This window comes from Molossus molossus, unplaced genomic scaffold (genome assembly GCF_014108415.1).
Source record: "Molossus molossus isolate mMolMol1 unplaced genomic scaffold, mMolMol1.p scaffold_m16_p_11, whole genome shotgun sequence".
Lineage (NCBI taxonomy): Eukaryota > Metazoa > Chordata > Mammalia > Chiroptera > Molossidae > Molossus > Molossus molossus.
Window position 1 is genome coordinate 50053693 of NW_023425346.1, and position 23450 is coordinate 50077142.

Below are 23450 nucleotides of genomic sequence, written 5' to 3' on the forward strand. Positions count from 1 at the left end.
AAACCTACTTTTGCCAACCCCTGTATTTGCTTATACTCTAGCACTTCTACATTCATAATATGCAACCCAGTTTGAGAATCTTCTTAAATCAACCTAATTAGAATATTAGCTGATCCCCCTGCTAAATAAAAGTTGACTCAATATAGAAATTTTATATTATCTTATTACTACATTGTACTTTTATTCTAAATTATACTCTCTCCTTAAATAAATATTTCTTATATCGCAGGTGCATAAGAGAAAAACATATCTGTATTCAAAATAAAAGTGAGCTAGAAAAATAGAACTTAATTCACAAAGATAGGCAAGTTTTCATGTACTTTCAAAAAGACATCACTACTTGGTGAAATAAATTAACTCTTTGCTGGTTTATTTCTCTGTTTGATAATACCTCTGTTTTTAAGACATAGTCATCAATTATATTTTAGGGGTGTTTAAAATGTTTAGTAATAATAAAAAGAATTTGTATTTAACTAAATAAAATTAACTCGTTACCTAAACACAGATATCTTAGTCCAAAGAAGTTGACAGCGGCAATATTACTGACTTACTGACTTAGACAATATAGAATGACTAAACTCTGACATTAGTATGTACAACCTAAGACTCCTCCTCACTTCACCCTAAGTGTGAAGATTGTTTCTGACCTGACCTTTTGGAAAGGACTCAGCATGAAGGAAACAGAGGCCCCATCTCACGAAAGGAAGAGTCCTGAGCTTTTCAAAATGTAGACTGCTAACAACACCACCACTACAGCAACCATTACAAAAAGGGGACTCTGATATAAAGAACCCAGAGAACAGGCAGTATTTCAAAACCAGATACTCACAGATGCATAGATATGGTATACCTCTCTACTATACAAGGACTTTACTATAAGGTTAAAAGAGACCTTCAAGTCAAATTCCAACATTCTTTAGGTGAGTGCTATGTGTCTACAATGTCCTTCCTATCCTCAGAATCATTAAAAATAGACTTTATCCTTCTTCCATAGTGCGGTCCCTCAAATATTTGAAGAAAGAACTAGTCGTTGTTCCCACGATTCTTCTCCAAAAATCCCCAGTGTTTCCAATATTCTTCTTATAACATGGTTTCCAGTTCTCTCATCTTTCTTGTTTCTCTCCTCCAAATTCAATTCAAATGGTCTGTCTCTCCAGAAAAGTGGTCCTCAAAGCTGAACAAATGCTCCTGTCACCTGTCCGTCTATGACCAAGACCATAGCAGCCTCCCTCAATATTCATTCCTCATTCCTCTTCAGACACAGAACCCCAGTTTTATTCAGGTGAACAATGTGTTCAGCTAAAAGGCTACATTTCCCAGACTTCCATTAAGTGTGGTCATCAGGAAGATGAAATGCCAGCAGTAGTCTTTTTGGAAGTCTTTTTGAAAGAGAGATGCAATGCCCTTCTTTTTCCTCCTCCCTTCCTACTATGTAGCCTGGAGTAGAGGTGGTTACAGCTTTAAAAGCTATTTTGGACAATGAGGTGAAGTTGGGGTGGAAGCCACCAGCAGAGAATGGCAGAGCAGGAAGATAAGTGCCTGGATTCCTGATGATACCGTAAGTACCAACGCAGCCTTCTAAGGCTCGTTATTTAAGAGAGAAACAAATGTTTATCTCTTTCAAGCCAAACAAAATCCTTTCTGCACCACCAGTCCAGAGTGGAGTATGTCTGTCACCTCCCCTAGGTGATGCAGTTGCTTTACTACAATTCATGTAATTCTTTTATTATAATAGAGCATTAGAGTTGAGAGTCAAACCTCCTGCCCTGCCTCAGTTTACTGAGGCATAACTCTTAGCATCAATAGTCCTGTTCTAGAGGAAGAGATAAAGTACATACATAAATAATTAGAATTCGTGGTATGATAAGAAGCACTGTAAGAGAGGTGCAGATAACATTCAGGGGAGATCAAGACAGGCCCCGTGGAGGAACGTGCATTTATGCTACAGCACGTGGGCCTGTAGGGAGGGTATTCCTGGCAGAGGAACAAACTGGAGCTGGCACAGAAGCAAGAAAGTGTAATGTCCAAGAAAGAGCCACATTCTTCCTCCACTGTCACTAATACCTGCCTACAGATGCAAAGATCATGCTGGAGGCAGATTCTCTTTGATGTGAAATGAAAAAAAACAAAAACAATTTTCAAGGTCATGGCCCCCTCCAAAGCCACTAAGTGCCTCTATGGAGTCAGTTCCATTCACCAGATATTCATAGAGCGCCAGTTGTTTTATCTTCGAATGAGAGTCTCTCCCAATCCATAAAGCCACTCTACTTTTAAACCAATGTCATCAAACATTTTCCATATTAAAAAAATAAAAAAGAACTTGTAGGAGATACTTCACCAATATTCTACTAAACTGGAAGAAATATTTCCAAGCGGTATATTTGGAAATTTAACAAACTATAAGTACACAGTGCAAATGTATTTCTCCTTTTCCTCTTATAAATGATCGAATTATTTTATTAAATTGAATATGTGTTCAATTAAAGATACAGAATCAAGAGAGTAAATCATGTAGAAATAATAGAGCATTAGAATTGAGAGTGAAACCTCCTACCATGCCTCAGTTTACTCATTTGTAAAATGGAAATAGTAATGGTATTTACTTCCCTGAACCATCACAAGAATTAAACTCTATAGTTACGGTGACTATGTGAGAGGCATGTAGTAAATTTCAGCTCTTACTACCAGTATTGTACCTCCCTACATCTTTTTCACTCCCTGTGAACCAAGATGGGCTGTCACAGAGAAACTATTGGCGTTTGGGACTGGACACTTCCTTGCAGTGTGGCCTGTCCTGGGTGCTGCAGCTGGTTTACCATTCCTGTCACCTCATGCTAGCGGTGACACTCAGGTATCATGACAACAACAGCAATAAAATGCCCCCCCCCACATTTCCAGATGCCCTCTAAGGGAGCTGTACCAACTAGCAGTAAATTAACTAAACCAAAAAAAAAATCAAGAAAAAAAATGTCACACACCATGACCAGATGGTCAATAAGCTAGAACTTCTTCAGACAAAAAGATTCAAGAAAATACCATCAAGTATTTATGAATGTAAATCACATATGTGTACATTGAGAAACTTCTAATATGCCCATAAGTAAAACATACCAACTAATGAAACAAATAATGGAGTTACCAAAAAGAGCAACAAATAAAAGTGTTCTCTACATTTCATGGTGACTCTCCTCTTCTGATCACATCCAGGGCCACAAGTTTAGTTCAACCCTCACCGTGTCACTCAGATAATTGCAGTAATTCTCCAGTGTATCTGGTTGATCTGCTTTTCCTCCTTGCAGCTAGCATTACCTTTCTTAAATGGAAGCCTGATCATCTTATCCTTGCCCTTCCGAGCTTATATATCTTCACAGGCACCAAACTTCTTAGCTTGACATACAAAGTTCCCCACAGTCTAACCAGAGTCCACGCTTCCAGTCCCATCTCCTGCTGACACACCCTCCCTCCCTCAGCACTCAGTTCAAAGGCCAAGTCTGTGCAGTCTTCCTTGGCTCTGGGCCCCCTCAGGCCTGTATGACGTCACCACTCTCCTCCCTGCACTCCCAAACTTCTAACACCTCTCACCTTGTAGCACAACGCTTATTTACATGTCTTATTCATCTCTGAGTCTCCCCTCTTCAGTCCCCATCGGCTCTCAGTGAATGTTTGTAGAATAAATACATTAATGATAATATTTACTGCGATTATTAACAAACTTCTAGTTTGATAGCTTCCTCACCTGTTGAACTTCTCACTGACCTTTCTCTGGTTTCATGAAACACAAAAACTTTTATAAGAGAAAAAAAATAACATCATTGGCTGTGATTCTTACATTTGCTGCCTAAAACTTCTCACAAAGCCAAGTGTTCATCTTCCAATGTACTCCTCTTTCTAGAAATCGTCCTCCTTGACCAGAGGACACACCTGAGTTCTACTGAGACCCATGCTTCCATCATTCTTGTTCTCAGATTTGGAGACATCATTAGGAGATTCGGCATAGGACTGAGTTTACAGGGAGCATGTCCAAGACACTTGAAATGGAATCACTAAGTCCATGAAGAAGTTTGAAATTTTCTGTAACGTGACATTTCAGATCTGTGCTTTCAAGACCATAGAGGGGAAGGACCAACTGTTCTTGGAGTATAAAGGCAGATTTTGAGGCCTGTGTTCTAATGCTTCCCTGTCTAATAATGTCACCTCCTTAAACAAGCTATGTTGTCTCCCCAGCAAGTTCTATGGATAGAGAATTTGATAAGTGGTTCCTGTATTTCAAATGACCACAGCATGGTGGCTGTTCCGTTGCATTGACCTAACCAAGAGTTGGTCAGCTATGCATGATTTAGCACCAGGTTCCCCGTGGGGCCAAATGTTTACTGTATGCTCACAGTGTCCTTTAAATATTCCCAGGAACCTGTGGGACAGAAATCACTAATGCTCATTGTGTAGTCCAGGAAACTGTAGCTCAGAGAGGCCAAGTGGCCCAAGGGTACACATCTGAAAAGTGATCAAGCTAAATCTCGAAGCTCTAATACCAGGGGTGTCCCAGCACCAAGAAGGGTTCAGCCGCAGGTTCACTGTGTCCAGGGTAGGTAGATCCTTGAGATTGAAGATTCTTGGGCATATAAAGAAGGAGCAGTGGGGGCATGACCAGAGCTTCTATCATAATAGTAACAGCCCAGAGTTTAGCTTGGAAGCCAGTGATTTAAATCACTATCACTGGCTTCAGCTCATTCCCATGATTTAAGCTACCTTCTATACCTTCAAGGAAACTAAGGATTTTCCCTTTATAAAATGTGAGTGACTTTAGCATAGAATGTTTGCAAATTTGCAAATGTACAATCTCTTCAAAAGTTATTCAAGATGCCAAATATTCCCTGTATCATCCTTCCTACAATGCAAATCCCCCGCGTGTCCAACGGAAGATTTGAGGGCAGGGGAATAGTTTTATAATGTGCGTACTCACATGTTTCATTAGAGACCAAGACATACTGAAATCATGTAAGCAGAAAATTTTCAATTATAAGGATTCTAAAACATAGCAACATTTCAGTTGTACCTATTCATGATATCTATGGTATATATTGCAGTTTTAAAATTGCAATCAAGCTTTGCAGACTAATGCAATCAATATTCCCCAACATTTTTATAATTTTCCTCTTGAGTACTCAGAGTATCTATTCAAGTTTACTTCCAGCTAAAAGCCAAATCGTTTCATTTCTTAAAATTATATCTTCATTCCGTTTTAATTTAGAAAAATAAAACATTTTCAAATTTAAAGGCTTATGCTAGAGTGAGTTTCATTATTACTTGCTACCCCATTGCGACCTTCATGTGACCAAGTGTACACTGACTTATTAAGTTTCATTTCCCTAAATCATTCTTTCAAGTCGTGCTGAAAGACCAAAGGTGTCCTTCAGCCTGATTTCTCCTTCAAACTGTATATTAAGTTACCTTGGTGAGTTCCTCTCAACCTGTAGCTGGCTTAAGGAGTTCTCATTTGTAAGAGTAAAGTTGTCAGGGAGGGAATGAGATGAGAGGAGAAAATCTCTAATTTGTCATCGATAAAATAAATCAGGAAATAGCCTTTACTCTAAGAGTAGAATTTACTGATTTAGTCATTTATTTACAAAATTGATGGAAATTTTTAACAAGGAGTTAATTGGTTTAAGTCACCTGATTACCACAGTTAATTAACCACACTGACTTAATCTTCTTTGAAAACATCAACTCATCATTTCCCAAGTGTCAAGGGGTAAATCATCAAATAAAAAATAAACCTCTGTCCTCCTCTTCAAGGGAGATTTCTTGAGAGTGTTTTCTTTGCAGATTCCAATCTAGCAATGAGCCGAGTTTGGGGAAACTTTCTCTTGGTATGGCCACACGAAAGATCTGCCATCTTTCCAGAGTTTTTTCCTCCATTATAGTTAAAGCAAAACAAAAACAAAAACAAAAACAAAGAAACAGCTTTGCAAACTTACCATTTATGTCATTTTGAATTACTTCAAAAATGAACTAGAAACACTTCTTGAATAAAAATGAACTAAAAAAAGGTCATTGAGATTTTCATATAATAAAGTGAGTTTTCAAAAAGAGAACTTAAATCTACTATTTGTAGGGTGTGACTACCAAGGAATAGCATAAAGGAATTTGGGGGAGGTGATGAAACTGTTCTCATCCTGATTGTGTGGTGGTTACAGAAATATATACAGATATTAAAATTTATAGAACTCTATACATACAAAGTCAATTCTAGTCTCTATTAAATTTTAAAATAAAAATAAAGCACTTTATTAATGTCAATACTCAAAGTCCACCTATGAGAACTATAAAATTGAATTCCCTTTTTTAGAGATTAAATAAATTAAGGCCTACCACTTGCCCCCACCTCGAAAGGGGGAGGGATGTCCTGAGAAAATCTGTTATAGAAAATCAGACAGAATACGCCCTGGGTGTCTCATGTGGATCCAGTTCTCAATTAGCAGATCCACTGCATCTTTGCAAGAAAAATAGAGCCAATTGTCTTTGATCTACTAATATACCCATCGTGCAAGAAGGCTCTGGAGGGAACCAAAGTCCAGGTCACTGTGACAAATTACGCTTAGACCTCCTAAAGGGAAAGAGTGCTGGGACCTTAATGAAAGGCCTTTCCGCTTCCCTTCATTCTCTCACTTCTTCCATCATGGCAAAATGCTTGGAAAATAAATCTGGATTACGGTGGGATTTTGTTGCACATACAATCAGCAACAACTATTAAAGACCTCTTTGATTTCCCTTCCAGGGAAGTGAAATGTTAAATACAATATGCATCCTTCTTAGCTCCAGTCTGACTTAGCTCAAGTCCCATGTTTTCTCTTGTCCGTGCTGCTGGGTTTAATTATTTACAGCAAGAAGCATCTAGCTTTTGCAGTCTTCCAGTTAGTCCATTCAATTTTTAAACTGTGCATTTTGCTTTTCACTAGACTCTCAGCTTCCAATGATTACTTAGCAAATGCTTTCAACACCTCACTGCACCAAATATTAGGGAAGAAGTAAATTTTTATGTCAGAAGTGAACTGGAAAAAAAAATCAGCGTTTGGTACATAAAAATTAACTAGTTAGCAATTGACTTGGGATGTGTGTGTGTGAGAGTTACTTTGTTCATTTGCAGATTCTTTTTCTTATTGCATACTAACCAAGGAAAAAATAGGATTTCCTATCATTAGTCATCATTTTGGTCTAGAAAAATTATAACTTCCATTTAAATCCAATCAAAAAGCCCCCTCTCTGCCTGGCCAGTGTTGCTCAGTGGATTGAGCATTGTTCCATGGACCGACAGGTCCCAGTTTGATTCCCAGTCAGGGCACATTCCAGGTTGCAGGCTCAGTCCCTAGTTGGATGCATGAAGGAGACAGCTGATCAATATTTCTCTCTCACATCCATGTTTCTATCTCTCTCTTCCTTTCTCTCTAAAAAAAATCAATAAAAACATATTAAAAGAATAAAATAAATAAAATAAAACTTCCTCTCAATCTTACCTGGCACTGATGAATCCCCAAGGAGTAATTTGTAGTCTTGAAACTTTATAGATTGTAGGGTCAATCTCTCCTTTGTTCAAACAGTCTTATTTCAACTGAGCTAACTAGAGGAACGAGAGCCAGACCAGAAGGTAAGAAGTTGTCTTTGATTTCTGTTTGACAGATTTGCAGCAGAAACTCTCTATAAAGCTATCCTAAAAATAAAACAAAAACAAAAACAAACCACACAAGCAATAATATCCCTCCTTTCCCTAATAAAGCTGATTTGGGTAAAACAATTAAAAGATGAAGTTGGCCCTGGCCGGTTTGGCTCAGCGGTTAGAGCATTGGCCTGCAGTCCAGAGAGACCTGAGTTCGGTTCCCGCTAAGGGCATGTACCTCTGTTGCAGTTTGTCCCCGGCCCTGGTTGGTTGTGTGGGTGGCAGCCACTCGATGTGTCCCTTTCACGTCGATGTTTCTCTCTCTCTCTCCCTCTTTCTCCCTCCCACTCTATCTGAACAAAAAATGAAAAAATGTCCTTGGGTGAGGATAAAAAAAAAAAAAAAGATGAAGTTGGCTCTCTTTTAAGACTACCTCTCACCTTCTGGTACCTTCTTCTCTTCTTTCATCCCTCATCAAAACATCCCAGCTTTGGGTCTCATTCTTTCTAAACCTTTCTCTAGCAAACATTTACTGTGCATTACTATCTCAACTACTTTACCTACTGGGGTAAACATGTCTGCACTTTAACCAGAGTTTCAGGAGAAACAATGTCTTACTCTAAACAAGTGGCTCCAGTGGTGGCAAAGCTGACATCTTTGGCCAGCGGGAGAGATGCTTTGGGCCCCAGTGACCTTCAGCATATCTGGCCCGTAGGCAAATGCCTTCCCCATGTCTACAAGAGCAGCCTCCTCATGTATAAAGTTCTCAGTTGGTTGTTTCTTACTTTCTTCTAGGACTTTGAATAAGAGAAGTTAGTGGGGATTTTTTCATTATTGCTAAACGACAACCTTTAAAAATCACTGCCACTCCCGTTGGGAGGTTAGAATAGAACTCTGACTGGGTAAGGGGTCTTTTGAACTAAAAAATGTAATTAAAGAGAACACATTCCCAAATAATGGAATAGTGACATAGGAGAAAGCCAGCAGAAGGAATCAGTCAGTACCTGAAGAGTATGGAGGAAAAAAGTAGGTTAAAATAGAAATGTACTCTTCTAATGAGGAAGCTGTTTTGGGCAGGCCTACGTCACAAGAATTTCGTTCTCCTTTATTGGACCTGGATACATCACGTCTGGAGCATGAGAAGGTCTCGATCAACATGTACTGAATGGATGAATAACTGTCAAAAGTAGTACAAAAATGTCCAAGATTTGGGTTGTAAAGGTACCAACCTCTAAAATGAGGTCACCTGAGTGCTCTCCCCCACACCTTCCCCCACAGGCATGCATCTCCTAAACCCTAAAGAACCTCATGAAGCTTGCAACTAGGACAGCAATGGGCACTGGCAGTAAATACCACACAAACCCCTTGAACCTGTCCCCATGGCCCCCTTTCTCTGACTTCTTAGTGAGTAAAGCAGACCAGCCTAGGCTCATTTCCCCAAGCCGTCCTTGTTTCATTGTCTCCAGCTTTAATAAATGACCTGGAAAATTTAAAAAATAAAAATGAGGTCACCTTGTCATAATATGAGCCTCATTAAATGACGCTTAGCCTGACTGCACCCAGAGGCACTACCCTTCACCTGCTCCTATTCACCTGCAGTGACAACACGAAGGAATAAAGGTTCTGTGTTTGAAGTGTGATTGCATCACTTAGTAACTGGATGGCTTTGGGCAAATTATATCACCTGTCTTTGCCTTGGTCCTTTATCCATAAAATCTGGACTATTAATAAAAAAGCAGGTAAACAAATACTTGTAAAATACTTAGGACAGTGTTAGGCACATAGAAAGCACTCCAAAACATGTAGCTGTAATTATTCTAGCTCACTGCCTCAACTTCTCTCCCTATTCATGCATGTAACTGAGTCACCCATCTGCCTCTGGCCTATTTGGTCATGGTTGTAGATGGAGTCCTGGAAAGAACTGGATCTAAAATGAGAAAGATTGTACTCAGGGGACAAGCAGCCATGGGCATTTTTCGGCAGTTCCAGGCCCTCTTTGGTTAGGCCCATTTTTCCTTCATTCATCAGGAACAAGATTCATGAACATCCTAACTTGACATGTAATGTTCTTTCCTTGCCACCTCCCCGAATGGGGCAATCTCTCCCCTCCGCAAAGAGGGCTTTGTGTCTAAACAAGGCTGTTTTCACTGCACTGTGGTTTCAGACAGCTTTCTTTTGTGTTCTGTTTAAACACAGAATGACAGTCCACTAATATAACTTCCAAAAACTTTGGTTTATCTGTTTGTAAAAGCTACTGTATCAAATCTGTGCCAAAAATAGTAAAATGACCCATTCTGTATGTACAGAGGATTCTCACAGGGTAACCAGGTGTGAAGTGAAAAAGACAGATGCAGAATCAGCCACTCTCAAATGCACTGGGAATCAGCAGTCATTGGGGGGCAGTGAGGCAGAGGAAGGGGGGAGTCGCATGGACAGAACCAGCGTTGCTAAGCCACTTGTTTTCATAGAGATTGCAATGTTCTTTTTTCTCCAGCAGGTCTTGATGGGGCCTCCAGAAGCTGGGGAAATGAAGGGCTGGCAATACCAGGGACATAGTGTAAGCTGAGGATGCCCCTTCGTAGCTCTAACATCCCTGGTGGCATCTATCCATTCATTCCACTGAAATGTGCCAGGGTGAGTAGAAGTAGGTTTGCAGTTGTTTGTGTGGAAAGACATGCGGGTTATGATTATTACAATAGCTTTATTAACTCAAAAGAATGTCACAAAGGCACAGTGCATTTACATTTGCCCACCCGCATTTATTTAGCCCTATTCTGGATATTGGGGATAAAGCAATGAATGAAAAGAATAAAAATCCCTACCATGGTGAAATTTACATCTTAGGGATTGAAAGACAAAAGCGAGTATGTAAACAAAGTGCAATGGAGAATGTAAATCAGGAAAGAATCCTAGAAGGCCACACTGAGAAGGTGACCTGTAGACAGCAAGGAGCAAGTAATGCACAATCTGAGTCAAGAGCGTTCAGGAAGAGAGAAAGCGAGGACAAAGGCATTGAAGGTGCTCACTGTGCAGAGGGAGGAAAAGCAAGAATATCGCTGCATCTAGAGCATTGTGAGTCAGGGAAGGAGATAAGGTCAGGGAGGTGATATGGACGCCAGTTGGTTGTGATCCTGTGGACCATTGTGAGGACTTGGACGCTGAGTCTTTATGAGATAGGAAGCTATAGTAGACCCACCCAGTGTCTTCTTCAAGGACTTTCTACATTCACTCAGCTCCTTTAGGGTGCACCACAGTGTAGAAAGGCACCTTCTCAAGCTCATGCTCTTTCCAGAACAGGCCACATCTTGTTACTAAGAAAGGCCTGACACAGAATACTCTCACACTCACAGCCAACTCTTGCTCCAGAGACGCCCACTAGGCTGACTGAGTCCTTGTCATAGTTCAACTTCTGTCCATCTCTGCTTTCTCCCTTTTCTTTCACAAACATTCATCTTAATTAACATCTTGTACTCCAAACTCCATCTCAATGTCTATTCCTGGACAACCCAACATGTATGTGACAGAAACCAGTTAGGTTTTTGAGCAGAGGAGTGACATGACCTGACTGATGTTCTAAAAGGGTACTGAGAGTAGACAGAAGGGGCACAAAAGGAAGCCATCGCAATAAATCAGGTAAGAGGTGTTGGTGACCTGGATCAGTGTGGCAGAGGTTAAGATGGTGAAAAGTGACTGAACTCTAGATAAATTTTGAAGATTGAAGTATCGAATTTTCTGATGGACTTGAATATGAGATATAAAATATAAAAGGAGCCCAGCCTGTGTGGCTCAGTGGTTGAGCATCAAACTATGCATCAGGAGGTTGCAGGTTCAATTCCTGGTTAGGGCACATGCCCGGGTTGCAGGCTCAATCCCCAACAGGGGGCATGCAGGAGGCAGGAGGCAGATGATCAATGTTGGTATTTCTCTCTCATCGATGTTTCTCTCTCTCTCTCTCTCTGTTTCTCTCTCTCTGTTTCTCTCTCTCTCTCTCTCTCTCTCCCTCTCCCTTCCTCTCTCTCTAAAATTAATAAAAGAAGAAGGGGGTCAATGAGGGGGAAAGGGAGGACATCTGTAATACATTCAAAAATAAGGATACGTTTAAAAAAATAAAATCAATGAAAGAATATTTTTTAAAAAAAGAAAAAAAAAAGGAGACAAAGCAGAGTCCAAGTTTTGGGGTCTGAGGAAGGATGGAGCAGACATTTACCAGGATGGAGAAGTCTATATGAAAAACAAGTATGAGGCACTAGTGAAGATGAGGAGTTTAATTCTGGATGTAAGTCTTAGATGACTACTGGGCAGCCAGATGGATATGTCAAACAAGCAGTTGCATATTGGGCCTGGAGTTTAGGGTAGTGGTACGGATTAATTATCAATTTGAACGTTGTCAGCATATATATGGTATTTAAAGCCATGAGAGGATGAGGCTCCCAAAGAAGTAGTATAGATAGAGATGAAAAGTAGTCAGGGAGGTGAGCAGGAACAAGCATGAGTTTCCAAGGAAATACCGAGGAGAAGCCAGCAAGGAAACCAGGAGAATGTGGTTTCCAGGAAGTCAGAATACGAGTTTCATGGAAGAAGGCAGGAAACAGCGTGTCCTATGCTGCTGAACAGTTAAATCATCCAAGAGCTGAGAATGGCTCATTGGATTTAACAACGTGGAAGTTATCCGTGATCTTGGCAAAAGAAATATCTGTCGGGGGGATGAGGACTTGAATGGCATGATTTGAGAAAAACTGATACAGAGAAATCACAGTGGATATAGACAAATATGCCAAGGAATTCTGCTATAAAGAGGAACAGAGAAAATAGAATAACCACCAGAAGGGGATGTGGGGATAAGAGTGGGTTTTGTAAGACAGGAGACAATTGGTGTAGGCTGAAGTGCAGGTGATGATGGCTGAGTTATGGCTACATGTAGAGTTCTCTTCTGATTGCTTCTAGTTTCACATTTGTAAGAACCAACATCACCTGAGCAGGTAGTATTGGAGGTGGGAAGAAAAAGAAGATGTAAGGAAATAAGAGAGTGAGTGGCCTAGCCAGACCAGGTCCTAAATTTGAATTAAAGGTGAGATGAGTCAGTATAGTCCTGTTTTTCTCCTGCCACGTTTAGCTACAGCAATGTAGATGTGGAGAATGAGATCCAACCAGGATTGGGCCTGTACGGATCGCAACAGAGCAAGACCAAGGGCCAGCCTGCTGAGGGTATAGGCATGGAAGTGATGTTCACGAGGGGCCATAAAATATAAGCTGAGGAAGTAAATAAATGGGGCATCTGAAGAACAATGGAGAAGTGGTAGGATCGACAGACGATACGTCTCAGTGGAGTCAACAGAGAGTTGGGTTGGGGATATAAAGAAAATGAGCTATAAGGTTTTCCAACTCTCCCATTCCAACCATGGAATAGACAGATGAATCCCTGGCTTGGGTGAAAAAGGATTAGGAGACCAACAGGTGTTCAGCTCAAAGAATCTAAGGTTCTCAGATGGGAGGAAGGTCTTGAAGAGTGTCCAGTGAAAGAGCTAAAATACGAGACAGACACGAACAGTGGCAAAGGGAGGGATTGTCATTTTGGCCAGGAAAGGAGATGGCGAGGAATGGGAGCAGTATTTCACATCACCCTCGGATGTAAAAGAGAAGTTTTCCTTGTTACTGTGACCACCTTGGAATATTCCCAACCAAAAGAAAGAATAGATCTAACAGAGCACACTTCACTGCCACTGGAAGGAATTTATCATGTCAAGTTATTTCATCTCTCAGTTTCAGTTCATAAAAATAAAAATGATAGGTTACCTAGATCCATTGTTCCCAAACTGTCTGACCCTCAGAATCCACTGGAAACACTTAAAAAAGAAAATTCCCACCCTGGCCGGTTTGGCTCAGCGGTTAGAGCATCGGCCCGTGGACTGGAGAGTCGGGTTTGGTTCCCGCTAAGGGCATGTACCTCGATTGCAGTTTGTCCCCGGCCCCGGTTGAGGTCGTGTGGGTGGTAACTGCTCAATGTGTCTCTCTCACGTGGATGTTTCTCTCTCTCTATTCCTCCCTCTCTCCTTCCTGCTGTATCCGAAGATAAATGTGTAAAAAAAAAAAAAAAAAGTCTTTGGGTGAGTACAAAAAAAAAAAAGAAAATTTCCATATTTCTGATTTTATACATGTAAGTTTTGGCCTAAGAATAGATATACTTTTTAAAGCTCCCCAAGTGGTATTTTGATAATATGCCAAGTTTGGGGAGGTAGCTGACTTCTATCTAAGGCCCTTAGCAATGATAATATTCTATAAGTTGTGATGAAAGAACATTTTTGAGAACATAACTGAAATCTTCTCAAAGCTGGATTGCCCCTAGACCAAAAGGACATGTAGCCCCATTAGCCCTGGCAGCTATACTAGGACAATATGGAAATCTAGCCTGAGATCAAAACTGAAACCCAGAGGGGAGGAGAGTCAAGGAAAACACAAAGAAAGAGAACTGGAGCCCTGACTGCACCTCGCCTGAACCCCTCTCTGCCTCAGTTTTTACTTACATGAGCCAATAAATACCCTTGATTGTTCAAACCAGTTTGCAGTAGGTTTTCTATTTTTTGTTTCTTTCAACAAAAAGTATCCTCCACACCTATCTCCACAGCAAAATGGAATCGTGTGGAAGTACATGTAGGATTTTCTTCTTTTTAGTAAGAATAAAATGTTGGTAAGGTCGACATATTTCAGATCAAACACTTTCATTCTTGAATTTAACTTTATTCAAGGATTTCCCTATGAAATCAATTTTTTCTTTTTTTTTTTAGCCTTTACTCAGGAAAGCTTCTCCTTGTTAATGAGATTAAAACCAGAGAATTGGGCCCAAAGTGGCAAGCAAATCTCTGACACTATAAGACAGGATATTTTTATATAAGAATCCAAGAAAATCTAGCATAACAGAAGTCAGAATTGTAGCTACTGTCTTATTCCCCTTTCTCAGGCTTCCTCAAAACCCATTGGATCCTCAATAGTAGATGGGTTGTTCGTTAATGTGAATCAGTGGACCAGCAAGGAAAGGCTTATCTACAAAGTTACTAAGAATCTTCATGTGTTATTGGCTGATAGTACGTAAACTTAAAGCAAACCTCTGGTATTGCTTACAAACTTAGATCTCAAAATCTGGACAATAAACAAGCCATTGTATCCATAGTAACAGTGGTTCAATTTTTCAATGAACAGAATGTTAATACGTTTCCTCCTTTCATTCATTTCTCACTGTTTCCAATAAGCTTGGGGGTCAGGCATGACCTGAGGGTTAACGACCAAAAATTTAGGAATTTCAACATGAAACTTCACAGTGTCCAACCTTTCATTTTCTCAGAGACTTGCATTTCCTCGCATTATGCTTTGGCACTGCCCTAAGTCAGAAGTACTCTAATATACTAGTTAACCATCTCACTTTGGGGATGATAGTGTTTCTAGTTTCTCAGCACATGCGATTAGAAATAGATTTAACTTAAAGTAAAATAACAATCAGCATAGAGTGTATATTTATTTGGCATTTCTAAATTAATCCTGAGATGTGCGAAGGTTACCTGTTCTACTCTATTTGGAAATAGTCCCTAGGATAAATGGTAGGGACTCTTGGATTTGCACCAAGATGTATTCTGTCTCCATAGAAGCACCTCAATATGTCTCTAAACCCTTTTTCTCTCTTCTTTCTCTCTATTCCATCTCATAGCTGAAGTCTAGTGCCTGGAAAAGGGACAAAGTATTATAAGCTAGGGAGTGGAGTATGTTGGAAAAGGGCCAAGGGCCTAGGATTCACTAAAATAATGAAATCATACAATAAACCAAGAGCTCTTATATTCTGATCTCTCAGCTCATTTTCCAGAACTTTCCTGTTCATCACAAAGGTGTGCTTCAAGTAAGAATCCTTTATGCTACAAATAAACCTAGAATTCCTTCTTTCTCCTGTTTTCCTTCTAAACTTAAAATTGCAACCTGATCATATAAACACAGAGAACCATGTCTTTTGCCTTAATGTTTCCAATACTTTTCCCCCTTTGATTTATTGCATTGTCCCAGGTCTGCCTGCTCTTGAAAAATTTCTATAGCCTTTCAAGTCTGTCTTTATATAAAATAAAAATAACATCAGTTTGTTTCATCTCATAAGGTGTTCTAGACACTTTTTTTTTTTTTTTTTTTGGCAGACCAATATCTATTTACGATTCTCTTGGTAGCTTTACCCCAGTTTCTCTCGGTGTCCATCTTTAGTTCATGACTTCATGGACCAAGCAGGTGACCCAAATCTAAGCCATGGACACACTTCATGCCCTTGTGTTTCCTGAGTGCAGAACCCCTAAGATGCAACTAAGACTTTTGCTGGGGACAATCAAGACCAAAACGCCTGCTCTTTCCCGGTGAACACGACATGAAAGGCTGTGGCTCCAGGAGCCATGGACAGTCATCTATTAACACCAGAGGGGAAACATTTGAAAACAGAGTCATCTCAGAGCCAAGAGACAGAGAGAAAGACCAGATCAGCATGACATAGGCTGGCCCCCATTTTATAATAGGTTAAGGCAAATTAAATATCTAATATTTGACTATTTATAACCTAGAATCACAGCAATCTCATAAGGTTCCACCTGATAGCTGTATATTTTCAATTATGTATTTCAATCAACTTCCTTCTTGGCTTCAGGTACTTTAACTTATGTTCCTGTCATTTATGAACATAAGATTCCAGACTAATATGTAAAGTTACTGTAGCCACTAAAACATTATATCAACATACACAAGTACATCATTCAGAGGACTATTTGTAAAAGATTAAAATTAAATATATATGTTGTACTGAATTTCCAAGGTAGCAAGTGACAGTCAGGATTCAAACACAGATCTAACCCCAAAATCTCCCTCTTCCCACATCATCCCATGATGCTGAGATTGTTGGAAAACATTTGCACAGGCCCCTCTGGACCATATGAAGTATCAAAGAAATGTCTCATTTCAAAAAAATCTACCAATTTGTTCATTGTAAAGAAACAGCCCAATACTGTGACTGAACCATGTGAAATCTTTTTAATTGAATTTATTGGGGTAACATTGGTTAATAAAATTATATAGGTTTCAGGGTATAATCCTACATGTCAAATCTTTTTAATGTTGGTGAGATCCTGACCAGGATTATTAGAAACTAGTAAATGACTGAGAATCTTAAATATAAAATTGCAGTCCAATATAAATGTGAAATCTAGACCACTCTTTTCATTTCTCATCCTCCTTAACATTTCTGTAGTATGTATACTACTGACTTCCTAACACACTGGAGACACTTAATAAATGTTATGGAATGCCACAGTGATGACAATTTTTTAAAACTCCTTATAATAAAGTTAATAAGATATGATATAACCATTTGAGTTATAGTTACAAAGGCACCATCAAACTCATTTCCCCCATACTAGAATAGAGCTTCATAATTAGTACCTTTGTAATTGTTCTGTATCAAGCAGTCAACCATGAGAATCCTTTTCCTTTCAATTCAACAAAGGTTTGTACGCACTCTCTACTTTCTACATACCTTGTTCTAGCTACTAGGACTTAACAGAAACTCCAAAGCCAATATTAGAACGTGTTTCTGTTCACACCGAAAATATGTCTAGGTTGTTAATATCATTGTTTTAAATGATGATAAAAAATTTTTAATTAAACATTTTTTAAAGCCTGCGTGTTCTTAGAGTGACTGCCTAGAAAATGTGGACACAATTAACCATGACCCAATAATTATCTTGAATAAGACTAAAAACCTGGTCATGTAGCAGCCTGCACTATGAAACCCAGAAATCTTCAGAAATTGGCTTTGATGTTCCAAGGTTCTGACAAGTGGATCTGGGAGTATGGTCCGGGAGCTGGAGCACTGTCCCGGTAGGCTCTGGCCGAGCTGAAAGCACGCGGTGCATGGCCGCATCACTCTATCAGTTTTCCTCTGAGGCCTGGGGCAGATGACTCATCCAATTTTTTAAGAAGATTCACCAAGGTTATTTTTTTTTTTCCCAACATATTTTGTCTGATCTGATAAGTCAGGACCAACAGAAAAGGAATCTAGAGAATTCTTCAGCCACCCAGGCTGGAGATATTCAAAGGACAGGTATATAAACATTTGAAGCAGAAAAACAAAATGAGGAGACTTGGGATCAGATTTTAGCTCTACTGAAAGCCACAGCCCCTAGGCAAGACCTTTAGCCCACCCTTTCTTTTACTTTTTTTCAGTCCCCTTTTTTTCCTCCAGGGTCTACTTACCTATAAAATAATGCAAGTAGACCAGTTGGTATCTAAGGTTGCCTCTAGCTGTAACAGGGTACGTTTCTATTAAAACAGCACAGGCACATGATAAAAGGGAGTTTAAACACATGCCTAATAAAGACAGGCAAAGAAGAACTTCAAGCAGAGAAAGAGAAACCAACTGTTGTGAAATAAAAAGAGCAGCAAGGTATCAGAGATGTGATGGAACCCTAATGTTGCATGTTTGTTATTGGTCCCACAACACTTTTAAACATATAAATGTCACTGGAAGGTGAAATTGTCATAAAAGCTGATACTAAAAAGGGAATAACCAAATTTTTACTGGATGACAGAATATAACTTTGGACCAGCCAGTGTGGCTCAGTGGATTGAGCATCCTCCCAAGGACTGAGAAGTTCGATTCCATTCCAGGTCAGGGCACAAGCCCAGGGTGTGGGCTCGATCCCTAGTAGGGGGCATGCAGAAGGCAGCCAATCAATGTATCTCTCTCACACCTATGTCTCTTTCTCTCCCTTCTTTTCTCTCTAAAAAAATCAATAAAAAATATAGTTTTTTAAAAGAATATAACTTTGTTAAAGGTCAATACCATTATCTCAGAAAGTTTCTCATCAAATCCTTGGATCTGGGAATTCCTCAAAGAAATGTTAGTGACAAATACTGAAAAACTTTCCTATGTGCATTTGTAAACTGGGAATATGAACAGTAAACAAAAGAATATGTTACTTTAAGTGTTGGTCAATAAAATAAATAAATATAATTTCCAGTTTATGACCAATGTCTATATGCCTTACACCGTGCTAAGTACTTTTATCTCTTTAGATGGACAAAAATGCCATAAAATAAATTATCTTATTATCATACCAATTTTGAAGATGAGCAATCTGAGGCATGCAAAGCCAAGTGACTTCCCCAAGATCACACAGCTGAAAAAAGGCAAAGAAAGCCATTGCTGGGCAGCTTGATACCAGAGTTCAGGCTTTTCCAAAATTTTTTCCTTAAAAAGCAATATGGTGTTACATCAAAAAATTAAAAATTGAACTACCGCCCTGGCTGGTTTGGCTCAGCGGTTAGAGCGTCGGCCTGCGGTTCGGAGAGACCCGGGTTCGGTTCCCGCTAGGGGCATGTACCTTGGTTGCAGTTTGTCCCCGGCCCTGGTCAGTCGTGCGGGTGGCAGCCACTCGATGTGTCCCTTTCACATCGATGTTTCTCTCTCTCTCTCTTCCTCTCTCTCTCTCCCACTCTACCTGAACAATAAATGTCCTCGGGTGAGGATAAAAAAAAAAAAAAAAATTGAACTACCATTTGACCCAGTGATCCCACTTCTAGGAATATACCCTAAGAAGCCTAAAATACCAATCAGAAAGAATATATGTACCCCCATGTTCATAGCAGCACTATTTACAATAGCTAAGATCTGTAAACAGCCCAAATGTCCATCAGTAGACGAATGGATAATAAAGCTGTGGTACATATACACAATGGAGTACTATGCAACTGTAAGAAAGAAAGATTTCTTATCCTTTGAGACGACATGGAGGGACCTTGAAAGTCCTAAGTGAAACAAGCCAAACAGAGAAAGACAAGTAGCATATGATCTCACTTATTTGTGGAATATAATAAACATAACAGTCTGAGGAATGGGGTAGTCCCAGAGATGTGGAAGAAGGGTACAGACTGACAATCCCCAGAAGAGGAGGTGGTGGGGGAGAGATAAACCACAGAACTTACATGCATGCGTGCATGAACAATGGACATGGACAACAAAGCTGGGGACAGGGCGGGGAGGGAGGGGGAGGGGACAATCAGTGGGGAAAAAGGGAGAAACATCTGTAACAAAAATAATTAATTAAAAAATTTAAAAAGCATTATACAAAATATGAGGAAAATACAGATAATTTTTAGCTACATATATGCTATAATTTTTTAAAGACTACGCATAAAATAGTTCTTTCCTAATTTCTAATGGTGCAAAATTTGCAGTAAGATCTTACCTAAAATATGGTGCTAACATAAGGGCATTTACAATGTAGTCATACTTTACTTCATATGTTAGAATCAATATAACAAGAATCTAAAAATCTCTTTAATTTTCCAGGCTAAGGACATTCAGAAAACAAGTACATAAAAATGATCAGGCACTGAGACTAGGAGTGAGAATACTTGGATTTAGGTCATAGAAACCTGAAAAGAATATATATATATATATATATATATATATATATATATATATATAGAGAGAGAGAGAGAGAGAGAGAGAGAGAGAGAGAGAGAAGCAGGTGGATTTTACTGTGTGTGGCAAAGACTTACTGTGTGTGCCCCTCAGCTTTCTTAGTAACCTCACACATAAATAGTAACTTAGAGAGCATAACATTTTTAATACCAAAGAAAAGAAATTGAGAAACAGAGAGAGCCATACTATAGCAGTTAAATTACAGCCTCTAGAGTCAGAATCTCTTGGATTTGCTTCGCAGCTCTGCCATTTTCTAGCAGTGTGATCTTGAGCAAGCTACTTAATGGCTTTGTGCCTTTTTCCTCGGTAAAAAAGGGAGAATAAGACTACTTTAAAAGGGTACTGTGATGATTAAATGAATCAATAAATACAAAGTACTTAGAATAAGACCTGCCACATAGGTATGTTACTATTACTATACATTACATATATATTAGAGCAAGAGAGAGGGGGGAGGGACAGGGAGAGAGAGAGAGCGAGTGAGAGAGAGAGAGAGTGGGAGATGGATGGATCTAAACTACCAAAAAGAGTTAAGTACAGGTTATTTGGTGATGAAACCACCAATCCAGGGGATAGAACATATGTTTTGGTCATATGGGGACAACCCAAATGTATCCCAGATGAATTCAGACAAGACTTCCTTTTGCCAGGCACTGACAGCAGCGCAGAGTAAATCCTATGGCTATATTTAGGATATGGGATATATAGAACCCTAAGCGTGGGAGAGGGTGGGGCGACAACCCTCTACAACAGTAAGTCCTCTTTCTGTGTTACCGGCACTGAGAAAAGGTGTTCAAAGTAAGAATTATTAACGGATTCCCCCTGTCTCTGTTCCCTTTCCAAAGATTTTTACAAGACCAGTGGTATTTGTTGGCGTTTCCAAATTTCTTCCCAGGAAGTCTGAAATGGGTGCTAGGAGTTGCTGTATAATTACTTAGTTGATTCCCTCTAAGGAGCTTACGCTAAGAAGTGAGGAAAGAAAGCAGATTAACCATTTGAATACATGTCACGGCCCATCCACAAGCCCTCCCCTCTTTCCACCATAAATGGGGGCTTCTACACTCCCCACCCGTCATCCCCAATATGTGATCCAGAAAAATCAATGTATTGCTTTGGCTAATCCTACAACAATAGGGGTTTCATTTTCATTGTAGGAAAATTAAGTTGTCCAACGAGAAGGAACAGGAGGGGAAATGGGGACTCTCCCATCCCCACAGACAGATTAGTCCCCGTGGAGGCAGCAGCGTCCGCTGTCTGTCTGGTGGTCGGTCACACGCGGCTCCCGGCTGCTACCTAGCAACGCAAAGCCAAGGAAAGAGCTCGCGGTTTCCCCTGCCTCCTCCTAGCCCTTCCCATTCATCTCTGGTGTTCTCTCTCTCTCTCTCTCTCTCTCTCTCTCTCTCTCTCTCTCTCTCTCTCTCTCTCCTTCCCTCCCTGTCTACCCCTTCCCTTCCTCCCTCTCCTTCTTTCCCTCTCTCTGTCTTCAAGCTCTCTCTACCCTTCTCTCATTCTCTCTACTTGCTTGTCTTCTCTCCCCCTCTTACAGTTTTTATTCTCTCCACTTCTTCCTCCCTCTCTTTCTCCGCCTCTGTTTCTGTAAAAACGTAAACTGTCCAACAACTTGAGAGAAGTTTAAGACGTCCAAACCACACATTTTCTCTATTCGAGCCCTCAAAACTCTGGCGGCTCTGACGCGCCCCATTCATCAACACAAAAGCTCCTACCACCCCTTTGGAAAGGAAAACCCTTCAAGAAAATGCTCCAGTATATCAGCCGCACTCTCAGCCAATCCCACCTCCCGGCCTTATCTTGGCTCGCAAATGACCTGTATCAAGATGCGGTCTCTTGGGGGTCAACGCGGGACCAAGTTTCGCTGGTGAAAGGAGGGGGGTGCTCTAGCGCGCAGCCTGGGCGCCGGAAGGGATCTCCCCCGCTGGGCGCTGCAGGTGGAAAATCGCACCCAGCAGCGCCGAGGACCGCTCAGCTCCGAATAGAGTAAATCCGCGGCGGGAGCAGGCTGAGCACTAGCGGGGGAGACCTTCATTCTCCGGGGTCCAACTTCAAAGTGCTTTCCAGAAGGGTCGGGACAAACTCCCGTGGGAACAAAGACGGGGTTCCCGTGGGGTGCGCTGTCACCCAAACCGGCGGGGCTGCTTTCTCAAGTGTGTGGCTGCTCATTTCCAAGGAGGCCAAAAAAGGGGCGCTCCCGCTCGCCCTTCATTGGGCAACCTGAGCGCCCCAAGGGGAGCCGCTCCGGCGCCGCCGCCGGTCCTGGCCCCTGCGGGGCCTCGCTCCCCTCCGCCCGCCTGCCACCGCCAGGGAAGTCCAGCACTCCGCGCAGAGCTCCGCCCGGCGGGCGCTTACCTTGGCCACCGGCCGGCAACAGGCAGGCTGCGAAAGCCAGCAGCAGCGTGCACGCCACTGCCGCCGTCCCACGCTCCATCCCGCCGACGGCCCTGGGCCTTGGCCTCGCCGTTCCTTCCCCCGGAGTGGGCGCACGTCGCACGCAGCAGCAGCAGCAGCAGCAGCAGCAGCAGCAGCAGCAGCAGCAGCAGCAGCAGTGCCTCTGATTGCGAGCGCACCGTTGGACCCGCACCTCGGCGGGCTCCTAGTGGCAGAAAACTGGCCTGCCCTAGGCGTCCCCTTTTTCTACCCGCGCCAGTCCCCACCCTCCAAACTGAGCATAAAGCCCTTTAGACCCGACCGCCCCGGAACTAGCATGCGGGAATCCAGCGGGGCAGGCCCCCTGCCGCCCGGCCCGCCCCGCCCCCTGCACTTCGCTGCGCTGGGAGTAGTGGAGACTCAAACACACGCGCACACACTCACACATGTACTCATACAGTCTCACACTCAGAAGGTCGCACACACTTTTCACTGTCAAACAAACTGACACAGCCTCACACACTCACATGCACGCACGCAAACACCTCGGTCACACACGTGCACGCACACTTCACAGCTACACATTTCCATTCACACACACTCACATACAAAGACTCACACTGACACCCTTATACGGGGGCAAGAGCCTCTCCGCAAGATTTTCCTCCTAGCAGAAGTTGGCTAAGCTGTCCACCGAGAAATGTACCACCAACAGTCTTATGAAAGGAAGAAAAATAAGAGAAGGAAGGGAAGAGACGGGAAAAGGAAGGAAAGGAGTCGAGAGCCTGCTGGACAGATTTGTGGTCATTCTCTAGTCTGCGATCCCTAGGTCCACTCGGACACCCAGATTTCCCCCAGAAAGTTGAGGCTCTGAGATGGGGTGCTGCTCTGTGTTTCTGGACAGATTTGTGGTCATTCTCT

At 41.4% G+C, this 23450-nt stretch overlaps 1 protein-coding gene across 1 annotated transcript in view; it reads right to left on the minus strand.

Annotated features, from left to right (window-relative positions):
• LRP2 (LDL receptor related protein 2) overlaps positions 1–22743 on the minus strand; it is a 202744-nt gene extending 180001 nt beyond the window's left edge. Inside the window, exon 1 of the mRNA XM_036254951.1 lies at positions 22512–22743. Coding sequence (XP_036110844.1) covers positions 22512–22590 — 79 coding nt within the window. The 5' untranslated portion in view covers positions 22591–22743. The remainder of the gene's footprint in view (positions 1–22511) is intronic.
• Between the last annotated feature and the right edge of the window lie 707 nt (positions 22744–23450).